Source organism: Rhineura floridana, chromosome 12 (assembly GCF_030035675.1).
Source record: "Rhineura floridana isolate rRhiFlo1 chromosome 12, rRhiFlo1.hap2, whole genome shotgun sequence".
Lineage (NCBI taxonomy): Eukaryota > Metazoa > Chordata > Lepidosauria > Squamata > Rhineuridae > Rhineura > Rhineura floridana.
In genome coordinates, this window is record NC_084491.1 from 7,364,772 (window position 1) to 7,377,298 (window position 12,527).

The 12,527-nt window shown below is 47.7% G+C and overlaps 1 protein-coding gene across 1 annotated transcript in view; it reads right to left on the bottom strand.

Moving 5' to 3' along the window:
* Positions 1-835: 835 nt before the first annotated feature.
* SEMA4C (semaphorin 4C) overlaps positions 836-12,527 on the bottom strand; it is an 81,489-nt gene continuing 69,797 nt past the window's right edge. The window contains exons 9-15 of the mRNA XM_061592788.1: positions 11,481-11,656; positions 8,914-9,058; positions 7,729-7,924; positions 6,611-6,726; positions 5,756-5,913; positions 4,856-4,926; positions 836-3,343 (exon numbers count right to left, since the gene is read on the bottom strand). Of these exons, the coding sequence (XP_061448772.1) occupies positions 2,502-3,343; positions 4,856-4,926; positions 5,756-5,913; positions 6,611-6,726; positions 7,729-7,924; positions 8,914-9,058; positions 11,481-11,656 (1,704 nt within the window). The 3' untranslated portion in view covers positions 836-2,501. The remainder of the gene's footprint in view (positions 3,344-4,855; positions 4,927-5,755; positions 5,914-6,610; positions 6,727-7,728; positions 7,925-8,913; positions 9,059-11,480; positions 11,657-12,527) is intronic.

A 12,527-nucleotide genomic window follows, 5' to 3' on the forward strand; every position in this document is an offset into this window, starting at 1 on the left:
AATAATCCTGCTTTCTCCCTTGCAACCTCCTATGCCGGGGACCCTTCCTGTGTGACAGCTCTGCTTCTCTCTTACCCCCCCGCCCAAACACCAGCTGAAAATGGAAATGGACTGCCTTCAAGTCGATCCCACCTTATGGTGACCCTGTGAATAGGGTGTTCATAGTAAGCGGTATTCAGAGGGGGTTTCCCATTGCCTCCCTCTGAGGCTAGTCCGCCCCAGCTGGCTAGGCCTACTCAGCTTGCCACAGCTGCACAAGTCAGCCCCTTCCTTGTCCACAACTGCCAGCTGGGGGGCAACTGGGCTCCTTGGGACTCTGCAGCTTGCCTACGGCTGCACAGGTGGCAGGGCACGTAACCCCTGAGCCACTCCCTGTGGGGGTGATCTTTAGCTGGCCCTTGACACCCAGAAGACACGAGCGGGGATTTGGACTCACAGACTCTGGACTCCCAGCCAGGCTCTCCTCCCCACTGTGAAACACCAGCTAAATATCTATTATTTGTGGGAAGTTTTTGGTCCAGCTCTCTTAGTCCTCAACTCTGACGGGGCAGAAACATGAGTGCATGTAACACATTCACACACACCCATCCCACCTAAATTGAGGTGGCAATCTGCTTGAGGCAAGGACCTTTGCCGTTCTGTAAATATGCAGCATATACCAATGACATTTTAATATTATTATCCCTATTTTTACATTACTAATTAACAAGGTACCATGTGCACTCTCCCTCCTGAGAAGTCGTGCTCTATCACAGTTACCCAGAATTCCTCACCTTCTTGGGAAAGAAGGAACAAGGCCGCAATGAATACAGCACCCATTTTATTTACTTCTCCATTTTATTATTAATATAAAAATATTCAGATATTTACATCAAATAAATATATTTCAGTAACAAATAAATTACATGAATTGTTTGAGGATGTGGGCAGGGGAAAGTGAGAGGCTCTTGTTATCAAGAGTTATTATTTACACAGGGTTTTTCTTCTTTCGTTTTATGTTTTTTAAAAAAAAAGGTAAAAAAGAGGGAAGGAAAGTGAAGTCAGTTTCTGGCAGTGATGTGAGGCATGCAGAATTATAAGGAAGGGTCTGGCTGTGTGGATGGCTTGGCTACCAGGCAGAGACACAGCCAGCATGATGGGGGGTATCTACACTGCATGCTCCCCCACCCCCAAAAAGAAGGGCGAGGAAGCTCAGTTTAGTCACAGCAGTCAACAGTTTTTAAAGGGGGGGTATTTCTCTCTCACACACATACACACACTTTCTCACTCCCTCTGCAGGCAGCCCTACTATGGGATAAATAGAAAGGGTAACCTCAGGTAGCCAACCTGGAGGTGCCACGGAGGGGGTGGGGGCACACAGACCAGCCAGGGAGGGCACAATTTACTGGAGAGTCCTCCTGTGCAAGCCCCACTGAAATGAACAGGAGTGTGCAAGGCTTTCATGGGATGGGCAATTGCCAGTTGCATCTTTCTTCCTCAGCCACACTAGTATCTCTAGGGCTGACCCAGATTCCCCCCACCTCTGCCCGCCTTTCAGCCCATCCCTTGGCAATCTGTAGCTCTTTTCCAGAACGAGGCTCTCTCTACCAAGAGGATGCAGCCTTTGCCCCACTTACTGTCCAAGAATCTTCCCCCTGCCTCAGTCCCAGAGCTTGGAAAAGTTACTTTTTTTGAACTACAACTCCCATCAGCCCAATCCAGTGGCCATGCTGGCTGGGGCCGATGGGGGTTGTAGTTCAAAACAGTAATTTTTCCAAGCTTTGCGAGTCAGTCCCTCCTTGGGCTGCGTCTCCCAACACACATCCCATTTTGTTCTCCTTAAGACGCTTGCCCTTAAAAAGGGCCAGCCCCACACAAGTAGGCCCCACTTTGCAGCATTCTCTCAGAGGGGGTTGGGAATTTATACATCATCATGCTAGTCCCCAGTGTTTCCAGAGGGGGAGGGGAGGCAGGCTCTCAACTAGCCTGGCCCAACTATTGCATATGGCTGGTAGTTACCAGTCAGCCCAGGAAAGGCAGGGAACAAATATAACAGTATGGAGCCAACGCCGCCAGCTTTGCACTGGGAATGAGGCTCCGCCATGCCTTTTCCGATGACCTATCAGCACCACCTGCTCATTAGTCACGGGTCTGTTTCGGAAAGAAATGGGCCTGGATTTGGCCTACCAGTCCATCCATCAACTGTTAAGTCTCCAGCGAGGCCAGTCTCACCATCCCAAGGCAAAGGAAGAGTTGAAAACGCCTCCCAGAAGGATGTCCCACAAGGAAGCATGGCTGAAAACACTGAATGGAGTAGGAGCAGCCTGGGAAGGCAGTCTTGGCAGTGTATAAAAACTGGGGATGTTGCGACAGGGAGGGGAAAAGTGTCTGTAGGAAGTCTTTAAATAGGATTTTCTTTTCTTTCCTTTTTTAAAAAAAGATGTAGACCCAGCCAGGGACAGTGATCCCAGCCTAGTTTATGAGGTAGTTGAATAACATGGCAGACCAGTCCTCCGCACGGCTCATACTGATGACTCCTCGGGATTAGAGTCAGGCAGCGCTTGCCTCTGTTTGAGCTTCCGGCGCAGTTCCTCCGCGAGGTCGCTGTAATCTGGCCGCTCCTCGGTGCCCAGGTTGAGGCGGATGTAGCCATTGGAGGAAGAGCCGCGGATGTTACCCAAGTTGATGCGGTTGGGCGAGTGGAGGGGTGGAGACTGCAGGGGCTGGCCGGGGATGCCGTTGGTGGTGGGAGAGGGAGTGGTCCCCCCGTTCTGGCACACGGCGTGACCCGGGACAATCTTAAGGGAGCCGTCCGAGTAGTAGTAGCTGGCTGGGTCCCAGAGTTTCTCGTCAGAGTCCGAGGTGGTGCTGGGAATGAAGGTGGGGCTCTTCGCCTCCTTGGGCAACTCAATGGGGTAGACCAGGGTGCTCTCAATAGCCTTGGAGCCCTTCTCAAGCTCTTCCTTCAGCCTGCGCCTCAGGGACAAGATGACCATCAGGAGCACCAAACAGACAGCCCCCAGAGCGATCACCACCATCCACACCAGGCCCAAATTCTCCAGGGGAGCCCGTGCTTCCAGAGACATGGCTGGGCCAGAGACCACCGTCACCACGTAGCTCTCGGACATCAGTTCGTTAAGCTCCTCGAGCTGGACACACCTGTACATCCCAGAATGCGTCAGGTGGGCGCCCAAGATGATCAGGGCCTGAAGGTGGGCATCATATAAGACCGAGCCCTGCTCCTCAGGCAAATCCTGCCCGTTGAAGGTCCAGCGAGCCTTGGCAAGGTTGGAGGTGAGGCGGCAAGGCAGGACCAGGTCTGTGCCCATCATCACTGTGATATTCTTGGCAATGATTGTGGTTCCTGTGCATAGGAAGGAGAGAGTAAATAAAAGATTTGTGGGTGGGGGCACTCTACCTATTCTGCTGGTCAACAGGCAGGGCTCCTTACAGTTTACAAAACATTGGATTTTCTTGCTTCCAAAGCAAAAATGCCCCCAAATTCCACAGGCATAATTTAAAAAACAAACCCTAACCCAAATGAAGTCTGAGCATGTTACATCTGAATTCTGCCCTTCACCGCCCCTCCCCCAAAGAACCTCTAAGAGTGTCACACATTTTAAAAATATCTGTCCTGCCCATTTCTCCAAGGAGACTAATAATCCCTAACAAACCCCAATATATATTCAAAGCAATAAATTAACAATATACAACCTATTTAATGAATCCCAGCAGCAAAAAAAGTAACCTAGGCCTCATCTGCACTACACATCAAAAACGACATTATACTAGAATCCTAGAATCCTAGAGTTGGAAGGGGCCTTGTAGGCCATCAAGTCCAACCCCCTGCTCACAGCAGGAAATCCACAGCTAGAGCATCTCCCGCAGATAGCTGTCCAGCCTCTGCTTGAAGACATCCAGCGAAGGGGATCCCACCACCTCCCTAGGCAGTCGGTTCCATTGCCGAACCGCCCTTACTGTCAAGAAGTTCCTTCTAATGTCCAATCTGAATCTATGCTCCTGCAACTTAAAACCATTAGACCTAGTCCTATCCCTGGGGCAGCAGAGAACAAATCTGTACCTTCCTCTATGTGACAGCCCTTCAGGTACTTAAAGAGTGCAATCATGTCACCCCTCAGCCTTCTCTTCACCAGACTGAACATGCCAAGTTCCTTCAACCTTTCCTCATAAGACTTGTTCTCCATACCGGCTATCATCCTCGTCGCCCTCTTCTGAACCCGCTCTAACTTGTCTATATCTTTCTGAAAATGAGCAATCATGGCTTCCACTAAAGAATCCTGGGAACTATAGTTTATTTTGGGTGCTGAGAGTTGCTGAAGACCCCTATGCCCCTTACAGAGCTACAATTCCCAGAGGGATTAACAATCAGTCCCTCTGCCCAGTGAAGCCGTCCAGCTGCAGCCTGAAACAGTGTGCCGTGTGATATAGCATGTCAGACACAATGAAGAAGACCCAGGTTAAAATCCCCACTCAGCTACGAAACTCCCTGGATGACCTTGGGCACACCATTTTAGCTTCACTTAACCTAACTCACAGGTTATTGTGAGGATAAAAGGATGTGTGTATGTCTGTGGTGTGGAGACAACCATGGACGCTGCTCATTTACCTCTGAGAGATGGGATGATTCCTGCATTCTTTAGATACGGGGGAGGAATAAGATCGTCCTGATTTCTATGAAGATGCCCAATCACAACACATAAGCCAGCACCTCGAACACACAATCACCCTGGTTAAGCCTGTTTTCTCATTGCTGAACCACCCTGTTGGAATCACAGGCCCCGAAAAGCACACATGCAATCAACCCACAGAGCAGCCACCACACAATGTTTTGTGGAAATTGCAGCGGAGGACTGACCTGGCCTGGATGCACGCATGGGGCTGCACATTCCAGGCTCCACTCCTAAATCCTGGAACAGCATCGAGGTCCTACGAGAACAAAGAGTCAGCCAATCAGAAGGGGCTTTGCCACATGGGGCCGTGGAACAAAGCTAAGGAACAGCACTGCAAGATTGAGGCAAAACAAGGCCCCCCATTTTAACAGAGGCCTGACTGGCCTCAACCAGATGTCGGGCATTTAGGCTTTGCCAGTCCCATGCTGTCAAAAACTGGCCCAGCAGAGATTCAGCAGGGATCCTTGCTTTTTGACTTTCAGGCATCTCTTGAAGACTTTTTTTTATGCCAGCAGGCCTATGCAGCTGTTTAAAACGTCTCTTCTCCTTTTAATGATTGCTATGTATTGCTTTTAATGGTTTTTTTAATGTTTTTATATTGCGGCACAGTGCCCTGATATTTTATGAGAGGGCGGTATATACATACTTTCATAAATAGCAAAGGGCTTAGAAGAATAGATGCCTTTATTTTAAATTTTGTACATTGAATGCTTTAATTATTTTTTCTTTGTACAAGCCGCTTTGGGACAACATGCAAAAACTGGGTTATACTTATTTATTTAATGAATGTATAAGGCAACAGGACTATAACCAGAGTTGCATGTATTCCACTTGCCTGTGCAGGCACAGAGTGTTGGCACCCAGGAACAGCAGCATTTTAAAAGCAAGTTCCTAGACCTCATGATTACAAGGGGGGAAAGCTAATTAAGAGCTGAAAAGATTTGGCGACAACAGAGTAGTTGAACAAGATTCCTGAGAGCCAATGTCTCAAGGCCCTCACACAACCAATGCCTCTTCACTTTTTCCTTCCCTTCCACTCCCCCGCCCCATTGCCTCTTCCCAAGCTCCACCAACATGTCTCTTACCCATCATAGGAATCAATGCGAACACAGCGACTTCCGTTCCATGTCCAGGCACAGTAAGGGTCCTTGGCAAGGATGCAGTCGGAGCAAGAGTGATACTTGCTGCAGTCAGCCACAGGAAGTTGGATAACTTGGGAGTTGGAGCCAATGAACAGCACCCTCTAGGATGAGAGGGGAGAATTTTAAAACTGGGGTGGCACCTGGAGTCACACCACTTTACTCCCATCCTTAATCTTAGAAACCACTGAAAAAGCCAGGGCTGCCTCATCCCTTGGGTTGCTGTATCGCACGGTCTTGCCACTCAGGCATAAACACCTCCTGCCAAATGTGGGACCTTGTGCATCTATGCTAACACTTGTTTGTTAAATGTCCAAGTTTCTAGCCCTTATGGTTACAGAGGAAACCTAAGAAGTATGCGGGCAGTTTCTGGTGAAATTGTAGCAAGCCAAAAGGGCATATTGGCCTTCACAATTCTGTCTTGATTTGCATGGCTACACTTCTCTCAGCTCCTGACCAGCACAACTCACCATCCTCTCACCTCCATGCCACTGCCATTCCCCCAGATCCTTACCCCAAAAGACCCCTTTGCAAATCCTTTGATGCCTGAATCATGACAGGTAGAATTAGCAAAAGCAAAGCAAGCGGTCTTAACTTGCACAACCTATTTTGAGCACAGCTTGGGGGGGTGTATGTGGCAGGAAATTGTGTTAGTGTACACATCACCACTGCCCATCATTTGGTGCCATCAGGGGTGACCTGTGTAACTCTGCAGGGATGGGGAGGGGGAAGGAATCCTAACTGGTGTCTGCTGCCACCTTCTGAACTTTCAACCCCATCCCCTGCAGGGACCTTCCTTACCTTCTGCAAGGATAATACTAGGCTCTTGATTGGCTGGGGTTGCTCAAAGATCTGCAGCTCTTCAATAAGATGGACGCCCGAGGGCAGCACCACTGCCTTCTGCAGCCAGCCATTATCTACAGGGAAGCCAGAAGAGGGTGGTCATGACAAAGAAACAGCACAGGAAGGAGTTCAGGTGTTATCTGGGTCAAGCTTCTCCAGTAAAACAGCCACCCAGCTGCCAATGTCTCTGCCTGAGCTTCCATATCATAGGAATACAGGAAGTTGCCTTGAGTCATGCCACTGGTCCATCTGGCTCAGTGCTTGCCACATCAGGGATGGGCAACCTGTGGCCCTCCAGAGGTTGGACTCCAACTCCCATGAGCTCCAGCCAAGCAATGGTCAGGGGTGATGGGAGTTGCCTGCCTACAGGCTCACCATCTCTGGCATAACTCCTTGCCTCTCCTCTCGTCTTGCAAAACCAGCATGAGTTATGCAAAAATTAGGAAGAGGAAAAAGGCAGAACTGTGCAAAATATTTCATGTTTTGTGGCTGTTTTTATCTTACACATACTTTTATCGTCCTTTATAATTTGGTTATTTTTGTATTTTTATATCATAAACTGCTTTGAGCTTTGTGAAAAAGCAGTACAAAAATGTTTTCAGAAATAAAAACAGGCAATAAAAAATGAGCATTTGCAGAATTGAGCTTCTCCTGGTACAGAACTGCATTTGTTTTCAACACACAGTACATCCATCCCTGAAAATTGGACCATCTAGCACAGTCTGTCTGCTTCAGGTGTGAAGAACCTGTGGCCCTCCTGATGTTGTGAGATTACAACTCCCACCAGCCTCACCAGGACAGCAACACTCAGGAAAGATGATGGGAGTTGTAGTCCAACAACATTTTGAGGGCTGCGGCTTCCCAATCGCTGGTCTACTCTTGACAGGTAGTGGCACTCCAAGACCTCCAGCAGAGACTCTTTCATCAAGCTTTGCTACTTGAGAGCCTTTAATCCAAGATGCCAGAGATTAAACTGGGGCCCTCTTTATTTATTTTATTTATTTGTTTCATTTATAGACCTCTGTATGGAAAGTACGAGCTCTGGCAACACAACTCTGGGCCTGATAGTCTTGTACCTGTCCCAATGTAGAGCAATTCATAGGGTTTGCCATCCAAGCCATGAACCCGCTCCACCACCAGCTGGGTGAAGTTGGCATCCTTCTTGACGAGCAGAGGCCGGTTGCCTTGAGGCGGCACCACCTTATCCATGAGTGGGTGCTTCTTTGCAAAGTTGAGGGTGTTGTCTGGCAGCTCCAGGGAGTTGGTGATACACTGGAAGGAAGATTGCATGCAGGGCTGAGGCCAATTATTCGACCCGACTGAGCCTTGGCTCTGCAAAAATGCTTTTAATTTGACAAGAGTCAGCCATGAAGTATGCGAAGCAGACATTAAGAAGAGTGCTTCCAAGAGTGTACAAAAGGGGTAGCCTACATGATGCCTTCTCAATATTGTTGGTCTACAACTCCCAACAGCCCTGGCCAGCATGATCAATGCTCAGGGATCATGGGAGTCAAAGTCCAGTAGCATCTGGTGGGCACCATGTTGGCAACTCCTGGTGCAAAGAGTACTCTTTCCTCACAGCTAAGAACAGACACACATCTGGGGAAAGGTGCAGGGATTCAACATCAAGAAATGCATCTTGCAAGCAGGTAGGAATCCTGGCACTTTCCCTCCTTTAATGATTAGCCACTAAGCAAAGGAACACTGATTCATCCCCCCACCTACAAAAAGGTGCCAAATATTCAACCGCCGGCCTGATCATATTGGGGCTGGGGTATCTGGATTAGAGGGAGAAGCAGAGATGGGTGGCTCTCCCCCAGAGGGTGGATGTGGCCACATCAGAGACCAGTAGAGGTGGGGATTCACATAAGCTGGGGTACAGCTTACATGCCTCCTAGCCAATTCTGTAACAGCAGAGAAATCCCCACAGAACTGCTTCATCATGTCCACGTTTTAAAAATGTGTACCTATGGTTTTTTCACATTGTTGCCACCTGCCCTATGCAGCGGCACAATTCTCTCTCACAGACACACTCACACAGCATAATCTGGATATGGAGAAGCAATCTCATGTTTACTTCACAAAGCCCTGGATTGTCTCAATCTGCCCTTAGTGGCAACAATTAGGAGAGAAGTCAGTGAGAGGAACATCTTGTCCTCACAGACCAGGAGGGGGCAGCACCTAGGCATAGCATCCTGTCTCCCAGGGTGGGAGGGCATGCAAGCAGCTGGCATTCCCTACCCTCCTCTGGCAGTACTTACTGCTCCGGGCCGGGGGCTGGGCACCTGCTCCGAGTACCGAACCCACTTCTGGGCTACCTCGCTGTATTCCTTGTAGGGTCCTTCAAACACTTTCTGCACATCCTGAATCTGGTACTGACAGACAGCAGAAACGTCAACGTCTCCCCTGCAGGAAAGAAAGGGGAAGGAGGGGAGAGGGAGAAATGAGAGTAGGGTTAGAGGGCAACCAAATTATAGGAAGGCTTTATTTTAAATCAAATTGGGGGGAAAAGACAAGAAGTTACACACAGAATGTAAAAGAACTAATAATATTTACAAATAAAAAAAGTTCTAATGGAAACATATACACTGAGGCCCGGAGGGTTGTGACAAGATCTAGGGCCTTCTCAGTGGTGGCCCCCGAATTGTGGAATAGTCTCCCCGAGGAGGTCCGCTTGGCACCGACATTGTCATCTTTTCGGCACCAAGTTAAAACCTTCCTCTTTCCCAAAGCATTTTAACTGTACCTTTTAACTTATTATAACTTAATTGGATTTTTGCACTGTATTGTTTTTCTTATTGTATTTATTGTACTTTTTTGCTGTTCACCGCCCAGAGAGCTATCGCTAGTCGGGCGGGATATAAGCCTAATAAATAAATAAATATAAATAAATAATGTTTCTAATGAAAACACAAATACATATTTGATATGAATACTGTAATCAAAACCTACATTATTATTATGGCATAGAAAAAATATACATAAGGCTTGATTTTATCTTGAACTTGGTTGTCCCCCAAATTAATAAACAAAGACCACTTTTCAAAGTATCTGTTTTCTTTAGAGAGACTGAAAGAACTGGGCATGTTTAGCCTGGAGAAGAGAAGACTGAGGGGAGATACGATAGCACTCTTCAAGTACATGAAAGGTTGTCACACAGAGGAGGGCCAGGATCTCTTTTTGATCATCCCAGAGTGCAGGACACAGAATAATGGGCTCAAGTTGCAGGAAGCCAAATTTCGACTGGACATCAGGAAAAACTTCCTAACTGTTAGGAATACGACAATGGAACCAATTACTAGAGAGGTAGTGGGCTCTCCGACAATGGAGGCATTCAAGAGGCAGCTGGACAGCCAGCTGTCGGGAATGCTTTGATTTGGATTCCTGCATTGAGCAGGGGGTTGGACTCGATGGCCTTATAGGCCCCTTCCAACTCTACTATTCTATGATTCAATGATTAATATCAGCAATGTGGCATCCCATACTTTTCTTAGCCAGTCTGTGATCTGGTGTGTACATGCGTGTCGTTTTCTACCTCTTTGCGGTACAGATTGTAGCAACAGTGAGTAAGTTAACAATAATTCTAGATCAACTATTTCTACCTCCCATTTCAGATATTAAGGCCCCATCTGTACTATACATTTAGAACCTTATCATGCTACTTTAAACAGTCATGGCTTCCCCCAAAGAATCCTGGGAATGATAGCTTGATAAGTGTGCTAAGAATTGTTAGGAAACCTCCCTTCACTATAATTCTCAGAGTGGTTTAACAATCAGTCCCTCTTCCCAGGGAACTCTGGGAACTGTAGCTCTGTGAGAATAGGGGTCTCCTAACAACTCTCAGCACCCTTAACAAACTACAGTTCCCAGGATTTTGTGGGGGAAGTCATGACTGTTTAAGATGGTGTGATACTGCTTTGAATGTATAGTCCAGATGGGGCCCAAAATTGGGAAGATTTTAGTGCTGTTACATCAGAGCAGGCTGAGGAATCCTCACTAAGGATTTCAGTCCACCACTCTTAATATTCACTCTCAAGGCACCAGACTGCCCCACAGCCCCTCAAATGCCCCCCTCCAGCTTTAAGTCCTACAGCAAAGAATGAGAATCCTACATCTATGCCTGTTTCCTTGACTGTGCTCTCCAAGTGAACAACTGGCAGGAAGAAATTGGCTCCTCACATTTCTCTTCTGTTTGGCACCAGAAGAAAGGGGGCCCCTCATCCCCGGTACAAATCCAGCTTCTGTGCCCATAAAAGCTCCGTTCTCCAACCTGCATAAATCACGCAGGTTTGCATAAATATAATTTATGTTGCGTGATTCATACCGGTTATGTTCTCAAGTTGGGGGGGGAGGAATGTGAGAGGTGTGTGCAAAAGAGACATACAAGACACTAAAGGTGCACCCTCCTCCACTGGAAATCTTGCCTGACCACCCCTCCAGTTTCCAAGATTTCAACAGGAATTGCCCACATATTGTTTTAATTATGATACATACAGGAGCTTAGTTTTCATTTTTATCTAGTTTTTAGAAAAAAAGTAGTTTTTATCCAAATCACTTATACATTTGTATCATATTAAATGGTTCAAAAATACTATAAATAAATAACAATTGCTTCAGTCTTAAGAACTAGAGGCTTGCTTCTTTAAAAAGTGAAAACAAGAGATTCTTAGGAAGTTGACTTCCGTGCTCACTCCTACATCTAGTGGTATTTTTACACTCTTGCAACATACACACAAGCCCTGCTGCCATCCACCCACCGTGTCCTTGCAAAGCAGAGGACCATCAGCCCCTGTGGGAGAAATACAGAAGCAGTTATTTGCAGCCTTACCAGCGTGCTTGGAAGACTCCAAAAAAGCTAGTTTCGGGCCAATGATCCCCACTCAGAGTGTAGGTCCCCTGGATCCGATTGAAATGCAGCTGCTGCTCCGGAATGGAGCATAGCAATCGTGCCTTCAGGAATGTTGTCCACCGCTTCTGCAAAGTACGGGCGCCGCCCACGTCCCCCTGCACAGGAAGAATAACATTTAGGAATGCAGCCGTGAGGTCCTGGAAGCAAAATTTAGGTTGCTAGGTAGGATGCTGAAAGCCAGGACCTCCAAGGTGGCTTTCTCTGAAATGCTACCGGTTCCACGCGCAGGACCAGCCAGGCAGGCCCAGCTTCGCAGTCTCAATGCGTGGATGAGACGATGGTGTCGGGTGGAAGGGTTCGGATTTGTTAGGCACTGGGGAGCATTTTGGGACAAGCCGGGCCTGTACAAAAGGGACGGGCTCCACTTGAACCAGAATGGAACCAGACTGCTGGCACTTAAAATTAAAAAGGTAGCAGAGCAGCTTTTAAACTGACTGAGGGGGGAAACCCGACAGGAGCTGAGGAAGGTCCGGTTCGGAATAAACCTCCCCCCTGGGATAAAGACCAAAGAAATGATGAAATTTTAAAAGGGGTAGGCCTAGAAGTAGGCATTGTGAGAGCAGGGGCACAGGATGTAAATTCAGAATGGCAAAACTACCACAGGCCAAACCACAAGTGCCAAAGACACTTCAAGAGAGACACTGCTTACAAGTGCCTGTGTACGCTAATGCTAGGAGCCTCCGAACCAAAATGAGAGAACTGGAGTGCTTGGTCTTAGAGAAGAGCATTGATATAGTAAGCATAACGGAGACCTGGTGGAATGGAGAAAACCAGTGGGATACGGTTATCCCCGGATATAAACTATATCGGAAGGACAGGGAAGGACGTATTGATGGCGGAGTCGCTCTATACATGAAAGAAGGCATTGAATCCAGCAAGCTCGAAACCCCTAAAGAGGCGGACTCCTCCACAGAATCATTGTGGGTGGTGATACCATGCCCCAGGAGGGATTTAATACTGCGAACG